This window comes from Phyllopteryx taeniolatus, chromosome 17 (genome assembly GCF_024500385.1).
Source record: "Phyllopteryx taeniolatus isolate TA_2022b chromosome 17, UOR_Ptae_1.2, whole genome shotgun sequence".
In the NCBI taxonomy this organism is placed as follows: Eukaryota; Metazoa; Chordata; class Actinopteri; order Syngnathiformes; family Syngnathidae; genus Phyllopteryx; species Phyllopteryx taeniolatus.
Window position 1 is genome coordinate 6,056,357 of NC_084518.1, and position 17,873 is coordinate 6,074,229.

Sequence of the window (17,873 nt, forward strand, 5' to 3'; positions counted from 1 at the left end):
CGCAGAAGTCAGAAGTGCGATTGTGGTCGTTGGTGCGGTTGGGTGGGTGTGGGGTGTGGAAGTGTTCTTTTCAAATCTCCAGTAGCAGGTATTCAAGTCGTTGGCTAGTGTACTATTCTTCTCAGCTTGGGATGATCGTTGCTTGTAATTGGTCAGCGATTGGAATGCATGCCAGACTGTTTTAGAGTCGTTAGCGCTAAACTGTTTTTCAAAATTCGCAGCATAGTTTCTCTTTGCAATGTTAATTTCTTTAGTCATCTGGTTTCTAGTGCGATTATACGGGGCCCTGTCCCCGCACATATATGCGCCTTCCTTAGCTTGGCGAAGTTGCTTAAGTTTGGCAGTGAACCACGGCTTGTTGTTATTGAATGAGGGAAATTACTTTGTTGGTACAGACACATCTTCACAGAAACTAATATAGGATGTGACAGTGTCCGTGTATGCCAATCTGTATCCTCTCTTGCGGAGCTTAACTTGGATGCCGGCTCGCTTCAATCTGTGGCCGTCTCCAAGCCCCAAAGACCGTGGTCGCTGCTCCGGTGAGTAACTCGGAGAAAAAACTGAGCAGATTTGCGAAAGTTGGTGAAAGAAAGTCCGGAGTAGCCTCCTTGGTGGTTAGCAAGTCTCCCCTTGTGTAAGTGAGTCGTGTAATGTCTCCAACGACGAACGAAAAACACAAAAACAATACGAGAGAGCCCGTAACTGAGGCATCCACACAGGTAGGCGCCATTTTGTTAATGTGACATTGATTTGAGTGCCTGCAGGAGAATCAATTTATTCCTGAGCACAAATCTGCTTATGAATATCAAAATGATAATCCAATGTTGACCCACTTAGTTCAACTCTACAATGTTCGGCTATGCCAGAGATGGGTTGAAGTGATACAGTGAATCAAAAAACAAATGTGACCTGACCTCAGATATTTCTCAGGAAAGGCAACCACAGAGGGACATTAAGACACAAATTGTTCCACTTTTGTGAGATACACCTTTTCACATTCAATTAGTTGTCACTTCAGTGTGCTTAAACTACAATAAAATCCTAGACCTCCAATGTCAAATCAGCGGACTCCCCTTGAGTCATGCATGAAGAAGAGTGAATAACAGCAATGATGATGACTGAGGTGTTTTAGTGTATACCGCACTATATAAAAACCAAGCGCCCTTATTCCATGCAGTGGCCATTCAGTGGAATTGCACTTCTTTGTTCATAAATAACTTCACCCAGTTCTACCAGTATAGTGTGCAATTGGCCATGAAACTATCCCCACAACTTGGAAAAACAATAAATCTTCCCTGGAGTGTAAAGTGTTTTGTGTTATATTAAGTTACCTTGTGTATGAAATGCGCTATATAAATAAATTTGCTTTGCTTTGCATATGGGACATATATCTTGCCCTCTGGCACCCATGCACATTGTGTTGCGAGTCAGCGGAAAACGGACGAGATCCATGGCCAGCGGTTAAAGAAGCCACTGGTGGTCCAGCACAAAAGCGTTAGTGCCGTTAGCCTCACAGCTTCCTTCAAAAATCATCCAGGAGGACCGGAGAACGTCACGCGGCTTTGGAGAACGTCACGCGGCTTTGGCTGCTTATAGAGCACCATTCTGTGGCCACAGAAGCGAGTTGTCTGCTGAATTTCAAAGGAGTGAAAATTCTCCTGGCAGCGCGGTTTATGGTTGTCGGGTTCAGAGCCTGCTTCTCTGCAGCCCGTGAAAATGTGTGATATCCAAGTTACTGGAAAGGAGCCGTTAGAGAAGGAAGGTGGTACGTGTATTTGGTTGATAGGAGAGGCGAGATTTCCAGAGCTCTCAGCGACACGCCCACAGGATCTGCAAGCTGAAAGAATGTCTCAATTCTTGACCCTTTTGAAGCCTGATTTCACATACTTTGCAATTTTTAAATTATTCATTCATTGTCAGTCTGGTTGACTCTCTGTTATTCTGTGATGTGTCAAATTTACAAGATGTTTTTCTCCTGTTTGGTTGCACTTTAATGCGTTTGAATGTGATTGGTTAATGCTGAACACAGTCACATCCCAAACTCTAAGAGGGGGCACACTTGTCCAACCACATCTCCTTAAAGATGGAGAATGAAGTGTTTTTGGAAGGCATCCACGGACTGATTCACGGACTCCAGTTGAGTTGTACAGGTTATATATGGTGGAAAAAGGTTTTGAAATTTTTTATTTTGGTCTCCTTTTTTTTTTTTTAGATCACAAAAACCTGGCATTTGAACAGGGGTGAGTTAACTTTTTATATCAACTGTACGTGTTGCAGTACAGTACTACAGTGCTGATGGAGTAGGTGTGAAGGGACCACTTCTAAAATAAAATCAATGGTAAAGCAATAAAAGTGATATGCTAAGGGACAGTTGCATCCAATAGGATTTGGGCATTTCATGTTCAGCAACTTAAAATGCAATACAAATTAGATCATGATTTGGATAAGCTTCACAAAACAAATCCCATTATGAGACAAGTTGTTTAGTGTCGGGTGCTTCTCAGACAGAGTGTGCAGTGTTATACCGAATAACATTACATGATAGAGTGCCTTTAGTGGGTATTGAATGTCATAAGTGTACAATACTAATTCCTTCCATTCTTCACCTTCCCAACATTATTTTTCTTTAGCTCAGTGATTCCGAACCAGGCTGCCGAGGCAGACTTGTGTGCTGTGAGAAAATAGGTGGCCTAAAAAAGGTTGAGAAAGAATGGCTTTATGTATACAATAATTGTCAAATAAGTCAATGAGATAAATGGTCTCACTTCACCAAAAATATCCTTTTGTCGCTAGGTTATGGTACCCAGTGGCCCCCGGTTCTGCCACTTCTGTACTGTGCAAATGAAGATAAAGTAATCAGGAAGAATATTACTAATGGTAACCTACATAAAAGGCACTATAAATTATTAGTTTTTCAACAGGTAAGCGCTAGTTACTAATAATACCTACCTGTTTACCGAAATGCTGTCTTTAAAAAAGACACGGATGCGCATAGACGCTGACGATGATTAAGGTTAAGTCAAGACTCATCAATATCTTGAAAGGGACAATTTTCACTTGACCCTTCCAGAATATTATCTTCACGTTGCATGAGAAAAATCAAAAGCACACAGAATAAAGGGGAAGAGCGAAGTGAGTGAATGTGTGGGGCACATGTACAGAGAGGAAAGGGGGATGAGAATGAGTGCACTCCAACTGCTCTTTTGCTTCCTCAAACCGGGGCAGTGCGGTTCTAAACAGTTACATCATCCTCAGCAAGAAATCTACAGATCTCTTCTGTGAGAACATGTGACAGAGGATTAACATCATTTTCTTTGCAGGCAATATAGTCCTGCATGTGCGTTGTCTAGACGAACAGACTCAACAACCAATTAGATTCTTTTTGACCTTTGGGTTAGACTCGTGTTTGTAATTTTCAAGGCTGGGTGTGCACTAGCCTCAACGCATCACTGCACAGATGATGGATTGGATCCGAGGGGAATTCATTTCTGTGCGTCTTGCATGGTCTTTTGTGTGAAGGGCGACTGACTGAGGTGTCAGTCTCAATTACTCCTGTTTGTTTGTTTGTTTGTTTCTGCGATTGGCTGGCGACCAGTTCAGGGTGTATCCCGCGCCTCTCGCCCTGAGTTAGCTGGGATAGGCTCCAGCACGCCCGAAACCCTAATGAGGATAAGGGGTATGGAAAATAGATGGATGGATGTGTAAACATAGTCTGCATGTATTCGGAGGCTGAAACTTCTTCCAAAAGCACGAGGCATGAATCATTCAGTCTTTCAAGTTTATTACAGAGACAGTTCATTTCGGTGGCCTCAACGTTCTTTTATCAATTTATCCTCAAGGTTATCTTGATAACAAAGAGAATGGAAGAATACAGACACCGCTCTGAATTCATTTTTAGTTACAACCTTGTGAGACTTCATCAGCTTAGTGAGCATCTAAAGAACTAATTCCACAAGTGTTTTGTGTTTTCTTCAGCGTTCTGTTTCTTTTGTGATGCCTTCAAAGGAGGGTATCAGTGATGGTAAATAAGATAACTATAGAATGCTCATTACCATAGGAAATCAACGTGAGATTTGGAAAATGGACCGGTGCCTCTGTCCTGGCTCGTCACTACAATATTAATAAGTCAACAATAAGTTGAAGGACAGAATATACAGAAACATTTTGTAACCATTAAAATGAACTATGCAAAGAACATTCTTTAAATTGTCATATTTTAAAGCAACTCTACATAAATGTGTCACCTATGAAGCAGAAATTTTAGAATACATTTCATAGCCTTTAAAACATGCCGAGCTACGAATACACAAAGTGTCACAAACTGAGTCATTCACAGTGGGAGGACAAAAGCAACTGAAGAAGAAAAAGAATCATCATCTTACTTTTCCCAAATCACCAAGAACTATCACCTCGGAATTTTTATTTTTCAAGATGGGTTATCCATCCATCATTTTACCTATAGGCATCATGCGCAGCTAAAATCGTATGTTTGAATGCAGTTTACAGAAATAATATGCACTCTTTTGAAATCTCGTCAACAACTGTATTGAACAGCTAGCAAGTGCACCACCCTGTAAATGTGAAAGACTGAATTCCATTATTTTGAGGGGTAAATAATTTGCTACTAATTTGCTGTTCAGTGCACTGTAAATGGTTCACACTATTAAAGTTGGAGCAGATTTCTCAGACCTAAATAGTTGAAATCTAACAATCCCCATCAAGTAAAAAAAACTGAAATACCAGTTTAATAATAGGAAGAATTGCCATGCACAGACTACAGTCAGTGAATATTTTGTTAAGGAAATGAACAGTTCAAATTCAACGACATTGCACCTCCTTTCTGGTTAGCTGATATGTCTGTTAAATAGTAACAAAAAAAAAAGAAAGAACGTTTAAAATTCTAAAGGCCAAATAACTGCAAGACACCAAGAGACTAACGCATTATACAAGGAAAAAAATAAAGATAAAATAAGACAAAAGAAACAATATTGTTTTGCTTGGGGTGCTGTTCACTGAATCCAAGTGTCCAGGGGACTGGTGAATACCAGAACCACAGTGCAGCAAACAAAAAGGCAGCACAACTTGAAAGCAGTATGAGAAGCACTATGGGTGACACAATTGAGCTTATTAGCAACCTAGGACACTACAGACAACCCGGCGCATAAGAGCGCTGCCAATCATTAACATAATCAAAGCAACCCAAATTATAACAACAATTATGCTACAGGCAAAATTAACTCAAGCTTCTTCCATTCAGACAGAAATTACAGGACATGAAGTTGGCTGACTGCTGACCTCTACTGGCTTCATACGAGAAGAGGTGACAATACTGAAGGATGGGCATCCAGCGCTCTTGTTTTCAAGAAGTTGTGACAAAATAATTGGTCAATATGTGAGAGTTCAGCATCTGTCAAGTCAGTGTGTCGAACCAGTCAGATAGATGCACTAAATCACAGGTGTCAAACTCAAGGCCTGGGGGCCAAATCCAGCCTGCTGCACTGTATTATGCGGCCCACAAAATCTAGTCATGTGCATCTTTTTGTTCGTTTTTAGTTCAAGTTCATTTGGACGGGAGAATGCACCTTCATAAAACAAATTAACAAAGGACATGATTACACTGTAAAAGTGCCAGCACAGGGCTAATTACCATCCACAGTCCTCAAAACATAAAAACATGACATGTTGGCAATTGCACATAAAATACAAAAGTAGCTAAAAGAGAGTACAATACCAGTTAAGTACAACCCCAATTCCAATGAAGTTGAGACGTTGTGTTAAACATAAATAAAAACAGAATACAATGATTTGCAAATCATGTTCAACCTATATTTAATTGATTACACTACAAAGACAAGATATTTAATGTTCAAACTGATAAACTTTATTGTTTTTAGCAAATAATCATTAACTTAGAATTTTATGGCTGCAACACGTTCCAAAAAAGGTGGGACAGGTGGCAAAGAAGACTGAGAAAGATGAGGAATGCTCATCAAACACCTGTTTGGAACATCCCACAGGTGAACAGGCTAATTGGGAACAGGTGGGTGCCATGATTGGGTAGAAAAGGAGCTTCCCTGAATTGCTCAGTCATTCACAAGCAAAGAGTGCGTGAGATAATAGTCGAACAGTTTAAGGACAATGTTCTTCAACGTACAATTGCAAGGATGTTTGGGATTTCATCAATACGGTCCATAATATCATCAAAAGGTTCAGAGAATCTGGAGAAATCACTGCATGTAAGCAGCAAGGCTGAAAACCAACATTGAATGCCCGTGACCTTCGATCCCTCAGGCGGCACTGCATCAAAAACCGACATCAATGTGTTAAGGATATCACAACATGGGCTCAGGAACACTTCAGAAAACCAATGTCAGTAAAGAACGTTTGGCGCTACATCCGTAAGTGCAACTTAAAACTCTACTATGGAAAGCAAAAGCCATTTATCAACAACACCCAGAAACACCGTCGACTTCTCTGGCCCCAGCTCATCTAAGATGGACTGATGTAAAGTGGAAAAGTGTTCTGTGGTCCGACGAGTCCACATTTCAAGTTGTTTTGGGAAATTCTGGGCGTCGTGTCCTCCAGGCCAAAGAGGAAAAGAACCATCCGGCCTGTTATGGACGCAAAGTTCAAAAGCCAGCATCTGTGATGGTATGGGGCTGTGTTAGTGCCAATGGCATGGGTAACTTACACATCTGTGAAGGCACCATTAATCCTGAGAGGTACATACAGGTTTTGGAGAAACATATGCTGCCATCCAAGCAACGTCTTTTTCATGGACGCCCCTGCTTATTTCTGAAAGACAATGCCAAACCACATTCTGCACGTGTTACAACAGTGTGGCTTCGTAGTAAGAGAGTGCGGGTACTAGACTGGTCTGCCTGCAGTCCAGACCGGTTTCCCATTGAAAATGTGTGGTGCATTATGAAGCGTAAAATACGACAACGGCGTCCCCGGACTGTTGAACAGCTGAAGCTGTACATCAAGCAAGAATGGGAAATAATTCCACCTACAAAGCTTCAACAATTAGGGGGAATTGGGGTTGTAGAAAAGTAACAAAAAATACACAAACGATGTTCACGTTTGTTTCGTGAGGAGGTTTTTTTTTTAAGTTTACCTTTAAAAGGTGTTGATAATGGAGCTTCCCCTTATTGGGAGAGGGAGGCTGTTCTATATTGAGCTGCCTTTTAAAGATATTGTGTTTTGTCTTAACGTAGTCCGTTTACGATGAATCTCACAACAACCTCTGGTGCCTGACCTGGTGTTGCGACCTCTGAGTCTTTTTGTGTACGAGTTCCTTGACCGAAAGGGAAAAAGGGCTATACAAACTTCTATAAATAAAACAGGAGCTTTTAAGTTTTCAAGCTATCAAAGGTAATAAGAACTGGTGTTCTCAGCACTTTACAGTGGTGATAAGATTCTCCTCTTTTCGACTTCATGTTTCTTGTTAAAATACCAAAATTGCAAATTGCCTAATGTTATTAATGTTAATATATTGTAAAAAAAAAAAAAATGTTTTTATCAATACCCCTTTTAAAATAAATGGAATAGTTGAACAAACAATATGTTACTGGTTTCTGATTTGAAAATTATCCATTACTTTGTTGTTTTATAAAATAATATGAGGTGATCATACATTTATATGGGGTGAGAGTCATAATGGCCCGCTGAGGGAAACCATAACTATGATGTGGCCCGTGACAAAAATGAGTTTGACACCCCTGCACTAAATCATTATAAATATTTTTTGAACGTGAGCAAAACTATACACCTTGCACATAAATCTGAAAATGTCTGACAAAGTATATATGTGGATATTCAGTCTTCAATCTAAAAAAAAAAAATACAAATCTGTTTCCACTTAGCACTATGGTTTATTTTTACAATTGTGACCATAATAACAGTAAATATGTTAATAGATCCTTGCAATGCTTAGTATGTTCAATGTGAACAAAGTCAGATTTATTTTATTTTTTTAATTGTGCAATGCCCATGTTATGTTCATTAAAAATGAGACGTTATGTCATAGAGTTTCAAATGTCTCTGCGCACATTTCCCAAAAATTTTTTTGAGAAAATTAATACAGAGTGGCCTACCATGCAGATTAATTTTGAACATTTAGTTTTGACAAGGCGGCCGACTGGTTAGAGTGTCAGCCTCACAGTTCTGAGGACCCGGGTTCAATCCCCGGCCCCGCCTGTGTGGAGTTTGCATGTTCTCCCCGTGCCTGCGTGGGTTTTCTCCGGGCACTCCGGTTTCCTCCCACATCCCAAAAACATGCATTAATTGGAGACTCTAAATTGCCCATAGGTGTGAATGGTTGTTTGTTTGTATGTGCCCTGCGATTGGCTGGCAACCAGTTCAGGGTGTACCCCGCCTCCTTCCCGATGACAGCTGGGATAGGCTCCAGCACGCCCGCGACCCTAGTGAGGAGAAGCGGCTCAGAAAATGGATGGATGGATAGTTTTGACAAAGGGTGGCACGGTGGACGACTGGTTGCACATCTGCCTCACAGTTCTGAGGACCGAGTTCAAATGCGGCCTCACGTGTGTGGAGTTTGCATGTTCTCCCCGTGCCCATGTGGGATTTCTCTGTGTAGTCCTGTTTCCTCCCTCATCCCCAAAACATGCATGATAGGTTGATTGAATGTAAGTGTGAATGATTGTTTTTTTTATATGTGCCCTGCGATTGGCTGGCGACCGGTTCAGGGTGCACCTGCCTCTTGCCCAAAGTTAGCTGGGATAGGCTTCAGCACACCTGCGACCCTAGTGAGGATAAGCGATATGAAAAATGGATGGATGGATAGTTTTGACAAATAGAGAGCTGTGAGAGTCACCTATTAAGAGACGATTGAATTTGTCATCATTTAGGAAGTGGAACAAGCTCAACATTTTGCAGTAGGATGCTTGTACCTGTCCAACTATGACCCTGATCATATGAAATGGGTGGAAAGTAATTACGTGTGTGCAATGCTGTATGTAAATGCAAACATTGCCGATGTCAAAGAAAAATGTCTCTGAAGTAGATAATATAAAGCACATCATATGTTATCATACTATAACATTGATACGGTAATAAGAAAAATGATCGAAAACATGGATTACCTGTATTGTGCCAAAGTCCACGTTTTCATAGTGGAAATGAGCACATTCTGCCAGTTTGGGAAAGTGGCCCTTGGTAAAGCAAAGTCTAAATGTAAAACACAAACAGAGTGTGGTCAGTCACTACTTCACAGTAACACAGAGTAAAACACGTAGGGAGTTTATTACATACAGCGAAAGTAATACGAGGTTCCAGGTAGAAATAGAATCCACAATAGGAAAAACTCAAGCAGGAGAAAAGAGACGAATAGCATTTAGAAGAGATGCATATGGTACGGAGAGAGGCAGATAGCAGGCTGTTGTGTCTTTGTAGGGGAGTGTCTACTAACTTTTTAACATTCTTGACCTTCATGCTTGCTGTGCTGCTGCTGCATGAGCGCATGAGGGTCTCAGTCCGCAGCTCGGGTATCTCAGCACTTCTTGCCTGAAAATTCGCACAGACAAAACAAACTCAGTTGTGTTCACGGCAATAACAGAGGATGGACATTCTATTAGTTTCATTGATTTTATATATACTGAACAAAAATATTTCGTGAGCTGGACTCCAAGATCTAAAACTTTTTCAACATACACAAAAGGCCCTTTCCTACAAATATTGTTCACAAATCTGTCTAAATCTGTGTTAGTGAGCATTTCTCCTTTGTCGAGATAATCCATCCCACATCACAGGTGTGGCATATCAAGATGCTGATCAGACAGCATGATTATTGCACAGGTGTGCCTTAGGCTGGCTACAATAAAAGGCCACTGAAATGTGCAGTTTTGTCACACACTACAATGCCGCAAGTTCTGAGGGGGCGTGCAATTGGCATGCTGACTGCAGGACTGTCCACCAGAGCTGTTGCCCATGAATTAAATGTTCATTTCTCTATCATAAGCCGTCTCCAAAGGCGTTTCAGACAATTTGGCAGTACATCCAACTGGCCTCACAACCGCAGACCACGTGTAATCACACAAGCCCAGGACCTCCACATCCAGCATGTTCAGCTCCAAGATCGTCTAAGATCAGCCACCCAGACAGCTGCTGCAACAATCGGTTTGCATAACCAAAGAATTTCTGCACAAACTGTCAGAAACCGTCTGAGGGAAGCTCATCTGCATGCTCGTCGTCCTCAACGGGGTCTCGACCTGACTGCAGTTCGTCGTCGTAACCGACTTGAGTGGGCGAATGCTCACATTCGATGGCGTCTGGCACATTGGAGAGGTGTTCTCTTCATGGATGAATCCACGTTTTCACTATTCAGGGCAGATGGCAGACAGTGTGTGGCGTCGTGTGGGTGAGCGCTTTGCTGATGTCACCGTTGTGGATCGAGTGGCCAATGGTGGCCGTGGGGTTATGGTATGGGCAGGAGTATGTTATGGGCAACGAACACAGGTGCATTTTATTGATTGCATCACAGAGATACCGTGACGACATCCTGAGGCCCATTGTTGTGCCATTCATTCACGACCATCACTTCATGTTGCAGCATGATAATGCACCCCATGTCGCAAGGATCTTGCACCCCATGTCGCAAGGATCTGTACACAATTCCTGGAAGCTGAAAACATCCCAGTTCTTGCATGGCCAGCATACTCCCCGGACATGTCACCCATTGACCATGTTTGGGATGCTCTGGATCGGCGTATACGACAGCGTGTTCCAGTTCCTGCCAATATCCAGCAACTTCACACAGTCATTGAAGAGGACTGGACCAACATTCCACAATCAACAACCTGATCAACTCTATGCGAAGGAGATGTGTTGCAATGCGAGAGGCAAATGGTGGTCCCACCAGATACTGACTGGTTTTCTGACCCCCCCAGACCTCCACAATAAAGCAAAACTGCACATTTGAGAGTGGCCTTTTATTGTGGCCAGCCTAAGGCACACCTGTGCAATAAACATGCTGTCGCATCAGCATCTTATATATATACACACACTGTGTATATACAGTGGGTATGGAAAGTATTCAGACCCCCTTAAAATGTTCACTCTTTCTTATATTACAGCCAATTGCTAAAATAATTGAAGTTAATTTTTTCCACATTAATGTACACACAGACCCCATATTGTCAGAAAAAAATCGGAATTGTGGAAATTTTTGCAGATTTATTAAAAAAGAAAAACTGCAATATCACACAGCCATAAGTATTCAGACCCTTTGCTCAGTATTTAGTAGAAGCACCCTTGTGATACAATATATAATACAATACCAATACAGACATGAGTCTTTTTGGGAATGATGCAACAAGTTTTTCAGTATTTAAATGTACCGGCATTACCAGATAACTAGCAACCCTTTACTGCTCAGTGACTGTTTTCTCAATGTCTTTATGTCTCAAAAGTGTTCTCTGTCAATGGACTGTCAGTTGTCGTACTACAGCGGCTCCAACTACCGGAGACAAATTCCTTGTGTGTTTTTTGGACATACTTGGTAAATAAAGATGATTCTGATTCTTGTCCTAGTTCTGGCAGCGTGCAAGTCCTCAAAGGTGGATAGGGGGGTACCGACAATCGTTTCAGCAGTTTTGATTGTCCGTTGCAGTCAGAGTTTGTCCTTTTTTTGTAGCAGAACCAAAGACTGTGATAGAAGAGCAGAGGACTGATTCCATGACCGCTGTGTAGAACTGCCTCAACAGCTCCTGTGGCAGGCCGTGCTTCCTCAGAACCCGCAGGAAGTACAGCCTCTGCTGAGCCTTTTTGAGGATGGAGTTGATCGCCCACTTCAGGTCCTGAGAAACTGTACCCAGGAACTTGAAAGTCTCGACGGTTGACACAAGGCAGCTGGACAGCGTGAGGGGCAGCTGTGGCGAGGGATGCTTCCTGAAGTCCACAGTCTTGAGTGTGTTCAGCTCTAGGTTGTGTCGGCCGCACCACAGCTCCAGCCATTCCACTTCCTGTCAATACGCAGAGTCGTCACCGTCTTTGATGAGGCCGATGACAGTGGTGTCATCTGCAAACTTCAGGAGTTTGACAGCCGGGTGTGTTTAGGTGCAGTGGTTTGTGTAGAGAGAGAAGAGCAGCGGAAAGAGGACACAACCCTGGGACGCTCTTGAGGTGGTCCAGCACGAGCCGTTCTAAGGACTTCATGACCACAGATGTCAAGGCGACAGGCCCGTAGTCATTTAGACCCGAGATTGTAGGTTTCTTGGGTACTGGGATAATGGTGGAGCGTTTGAAATAGGATGGTACTTCGCACAGTTCCAGAGATCTATTGAAGATCTATGTGAAGACTGGAGCGAACTGGTCCGCGCAGACTTTGAGGTAGGATGGGGACACATGGTCTGGGCCTACCGCTTTGTTAATCTTTTGTTGTTTGAAGATGCATCTCACATCCTGTTCGTGGATGGTTAACGCAGAAGTCAGAGGTGTGATTGTGGTCGGTGGTGCGGCTGGGTGGGTGTGGGGTGTAAAAGTGTTTTTTCAAATCTGCAGTAGAAAGTGTTCAAGTCATCGGCTCGTCTACTATTGTTCTCAGCTTGGGGGGGATCGTTGCTTGTAATTGGCTAGTGATGTAATGCATGCCAGACTGATTTAGAGTAGTTCGCGGTAAACTGTTTTTCATACTTTGCTTCATAGTTTCTCTTGGCAATGTTAATTTCTTTTGTCAGCTGGTTTCTAGTGTGATTATACAGGGCCCTGTCCCTGCTCTGATATGCGCCTTCCTTAGCTTGGCGAAGTTGCTTAAGTTTGGCAGTGAACCACGGCTTGTTGTTATTGAATCTGCGAAATGACTTTGTTGGTACACACACATCTTCGCAGAAACTAATATAGGATCTGACAGTGTCCATATATTCATCCAGGCTGCCAGCTAAATTTTCAAAGACACTCCAATCTGTGCAGTCTAAACAGCTTTAAAGTTCTATTTTTGCTTCATTGGTCCACCTTTTCACTGTCGGCTTTGCGCATTTAAGTTCTTGCCTGTATGTTGGTATTAAGTGAATTAAGCAGTGATCAGACGAGGTCTTATAATACTAAGAAACCACAACGGCATCTTAAAAACTCTACTGTGACACAGTAAAACTGGCAGAAAAGGGATACAAATCCTCCATTCTGCTTGACCTAACAGCAGAACAGCAAAAAAAAAAGGTTTAATTCTACCCTAACCCTTTTGCGTGGTATTGTTTCAGTACCAGGATCGAGGAATTTTATGGGGGTATAGTATCGAAGTCAGATTTTCGGTATCGTGGCACCACTAGAGGAGCTAGCACGTACACAGAGAAGCGAGGCGCTCAGACCTAGGAAGCTGCAAATATAGAAATGAGATGAGCCCAGTGTGTACAGAGCATGCTAATGCTAGAAACAAAGCTAACAACAAAGCAACGTGCGACACTTCCAGACAAAGGCACACAACTTCCTTCATAGCAGTATTTTAGCACGTATGCAATCTGCACAGTCAAATTATAATAAAATCCCATGAAACTAGGAAGAAAATCAGGTGAAAATGAGAGCGTAGCAGCGTCAACATCATGGGGGTCAATCACGGGCAAGCTCCCTGAAATAAATTACTGTCCCACCCCCTATAGTGGAGACTTTTCGTAGCAAACTTTATATATATATATATTTTTTTTTTTACATCTGTGTAAATATATTTATTGACATCACTACCAGTGACATGAAGATTTAAAAAAAAAAAGAAAAAACTGCAGCTCATTTGCATGCGTATGGTCACATCCTGTCAAAGTATCTTATTGGAAACAGCTGATTGTGTGAAAGAGAGCTGACTGCTGTTGAACTTGGCCTAACATTTGGCACTTCTACTGGCAATGTGAGAATTCTTTTTCCCCTCTGAGAACTGCATACAGAAAAGTGCCCACACGCGCCGCCTACAACTCTTTTAAACCTAAACCATGTGTTTTAATTCAACCACCAGGCATACCTGTTTTTAACACAGATAGATAGATAGATAGATAGATAGATAGATAGATAGATAGATAGATAGATAGATAGATAGATAGATAGATATACATACAATTCCAATGAAGTTGAGACGTTGTGCTAAACATAAATAAAAACAGAATACAATGATTTGCAAATCATGTTCAGGGTACAATTGCAAGGAATTTAGGGATTTCATCATCTACGGTCCATAATATCATCAAAAGGTTCAGAGAATCTGGAGAAATCAATGCATGTAAGCGGCAAGGCCAAAAACCAACATTGAATGCCCGTGACCTTCAATCCCTCGGGCGGCACTGCATCAAAAACCGACATCAATGCGTCAAGGATATCACCACATGGGCTCAGGAACACTTCAGAAAACCAATGACAGTAAATACAGCTACATCCGTAAGTGCAACTTGAAACTCTACTATGCAAAGCAAAAGCCATTTATCAACAACACCCAGAAACGCCACCGGCTTCTCTGGGCCCGAGCTCATCTAAGATGGACTGATGCAAAGTTGAAAAGTATTCTGTGGTCCGACGAGTCCACATTTAAAATTTTTGGGGAAATTGTGGACGTCGTGTCCTCGGGGCCAAAGAGGAAAAGAACCATCCGGACTGTTATGGATGCTAAGTTCAAAAGCTAGCAGCTGTGATGGTATGAGGCTGTGTTAGTGCCAATGGCATAGGTAACTTACACATCTGTGAAGGCACCATTAATGCTGAAAGGTACATACAGGTTTTGGAGAAACATATGCTGCCATGCAAGCAACGTCTTTTACAAGGACGCCCCTGCTTATTTCAGCAAGACAATGCCAAACCACATTCTGCACAACTAGACTGGCCTGCATGCAGTACAGACCTGTCCTCCCATTGAAAATGTGTGGCGCATTATAAAGCGTAAAATACAATAACGGAGACCCCGTACTGTTGAACAGCTGAAGGTGTACATCAAGCATGAATGGGAAAGAATTCCACCTACAAAGCTTAGTCATTCGAACTGCTCTAAGTGCAAGAGGACTCTGCATCTTTTTGCACAATTGTTTTTTGTCAATGTCTTTATGTCTCCAAAGTGTTCTGTAAATTGACTGTCTGTTGTACTAGAGCGGCTCCAACTACCGGAGACAAATTCCTTGTGTGTTTTGGACATACTTGGCAAATAAAGATGATTCTGATTCTGATTCAGCAATTAGTGTCCTCAGTTTCCAAACGTTTATTCAATCTTGTTAAAAGAAAAGGTGATGTAACACAGTGGTAAACATGACCCTGTCCCAGCTTTTTTGGAACGTGTTGCAGCCATAAAATTCCAAGTTAATGATTATTTGCTAAAAACAAAGTTTATCAGTAAATATCTTGTCTTTGTAGTATATTTAATTAAAGAGGTTGAACAGGATTTGCAAATCATTGTATTCTGTTTTTATTTATGTTTAACACAACGTCCCAACTTCATTGGAATTGGGGTTGTACACAATGTGTGTATATAATATATCTTCCTTCGTCGTCTCCTCGTACAGTGCAGACGCTTTTATGCTCGCTCTGTTTGCTTTGCCTCTGTTTGCATTTTTTCTTGCTGATAAGCTTGTTTTTCTTCTTCCAAGGAAATTGGAAGAACCAACTTTTGGGACTGTACTTTTTTTGTAGATGCAGTCTGTTGTTGCCATACTCAAAAATCTTTTTTGATTCCCCCTTACGCGTGAGCGTGGCCTGCTAATTAGCACAGGCCTGCTATTAGCAACGAGACCAGCAACAAGATGCCTCTCTATTCCACTGAGGACTGAACAGCATAAACAAGTCCAGTTAACTGCATAATTGATAGAAACCACCGCACGTTTAAACTTGGCTGAAGCCCGCCTCCTTGATGTTGAAATGCAATGTGATGATGCGGAGGCTCGGACAGCCGACCTAACTGCTGCAGCTGAGGCTGCACAGTTGATGTCTAAAGACGGCAGCGAATTAAACTGTGAGGATGATAAATCAACCCAAGCTCCTATCTCTAGCGAACTAACTTCCGGAGTTCAACAAAAACAGCTACAAGACGCTTGTGCTAAATTGGTAGAATTAGCCGACCGACCGTCTAATGACCAAATGCTTGAATTACAGGCTGAACATCAGCGAGCAACTCTTCTGATGCGTCAAGCATCCGGTGACATCCACAGAACGCACCGAAACACTCAAAAGCAGAATGCTCCAAAGAGATGGAACAGTCCTACGAGCTCAAGACAGAGATGGCAGTCCTGGAGCCGGAGCTGTCCCGCCTCCAACAACAGCTGTCCCATGTCAGCTGTGAGCTACAATTTGCTCGACAGCTGTCCGCCGACTCTCTGACTCATCCCATTGCTCCGGCCACTGCTACAGACAGCCGGGTGCCCTCCCTCTCCAAAAGTGTCACAGAGCCTGACAAAACATCTCCATCCTTTGGGCCGGAACCCACCTTCAGGGGCCGCCGTGAGACCTCCTCACGGGTGGCGGCCCCACCTGTCGCAGCCACCTTTTTGACTTACCCCCAACTCTCCCTCCACCCAGCGCCACTCCAGGTATGACTCTAAAAGACAAAGTTGTGCACAACATTCCGAGGTTTGAACCTAAACCAAACGGGTCACACAACACAGCCGCTTGCATCGAATTTCACCTTAAACAATTCCCTTCCGCTACTACTAACCGACAAATTGTACCTTATTAAATTTATGTCTAGCCGAGATGTAAGTAGCTTAATTGAACGACAACCGGCTCACGTACTGACTGATTACCAGGCTCTCTGCCAGGCACTGTCTCAAGAATTTGATGATCCAGAGGCCGCAACCCGCTTATCTGCAGCCCTCACACTTAAACAAGGGAGACTTGAGACACCACAAGCTTATTACTGCCGGTTGCGTAAACCGTGCTTCGGGAAATTTAAATGAACCGAATATGGAAGAGGACAAAAATTTCAAAACGGTGTTTGTCAAAAACCTACATCCGAATACCAGCCACCAGCTTGACGTGGCAGCGTGCACGCGCACACTGTCTTGTGCCCAACTGTGTGAACTGGTCGCCAAAGCTTTTGCTAAACAAAAACACCCTCCCTCTAACGCACAAGACTCGGCATCTTCACAAACGAACCATCGCAGATGGAATTAGAGGGAGCTACGTGCAACACGCGTGCGACTGACACACAAACCCGACAATCAAAAGAAGTCCTTTCATCCAAACAACCAATATTGGCCCGCATACAACAATGGTCCTCGTAATCAACAACGCCAATCCAAAGCTAAATCAAAATCATGGAATGACCGCAACTCTAATCCACGCCAAACTTAGATGTCGAAACAGGGTGCACGCAATGACCAGCCTAAATCTGACTCGTATAACCGAGACCCTAAAACGACAACTGGGAAAAGGGCTCCCGAACTAACAGCTCCCAAAGTGAACTTAGTGCCGTGGCAGAAAAATTACTTGGTGCTCCGCAGCCTGTCCAAAGACAAAAAGCCGGACGCATCATTATGACTAGGCCTGACTGAGTCGAACAAAGCCCAGAGGACGCAATAGGTCAACTAGGTAACCTCCGTTGTTCCCCTAATGACCTGCCAAGTACCCCTGTGACCCCGGTCAACTCCACGATGACCACACCTCGCCATAATCTGAGCGGACCACTTTGTGACGACCAAACCCTAGACCCCTGTCGTGCCGTCCTAATCGTCCGATTAGACCCAGGTGAGGCCCGACTCGTGTGACATTACGCTACTGAATAACGTTCTGCCATTCCATCTACTTTTGGGTGAACTAACCGCTACAGGTACTTCTCGGAAGTTCTATTTAACCGTTACACTCAAGCATGAACTTGTCCACGAAGCTCTGATTGACCCCGCGGCAGACATCACTGTTATGTCCCAAGCTGTGTTCAATCGACTTCTGACACTGCTACAAGC

The 17,873-nt window shown here is 42.8% G+C and overlaps 1 protein-coding gene across 7 annotated transcripts in view; it reads right to left on the reverse strand.

Moving 5' to 3' along the window:
• arhgap32b (Rho GTPase activating protein 32b) overlaps positions 1–17,873 on the reverse strand; it is a 117,689-nt gene that overhangs the window by 54,128 nt on the left and 45,688 nt on the right. For all 7 annotated transcript variants that reach the window (XM_061752286.1, XM_061752283.1, XM_061752284.1 and 4 more), the window contains 2 exons: positions 9,431–9,525; positions 9,105–9,189 (listed from right to left, as the gene is read on the reverse strand). In XM_061752286.1, coding sequence (XP_061608270.1) covers positions 9,105–9,189; positions 9,431–9,525 — 180 coding nt within the window. The remainder of the gene's footprint in view (positions 1–9,104; positions 9,190–9,430; positions 9,526–17,873) is intronic.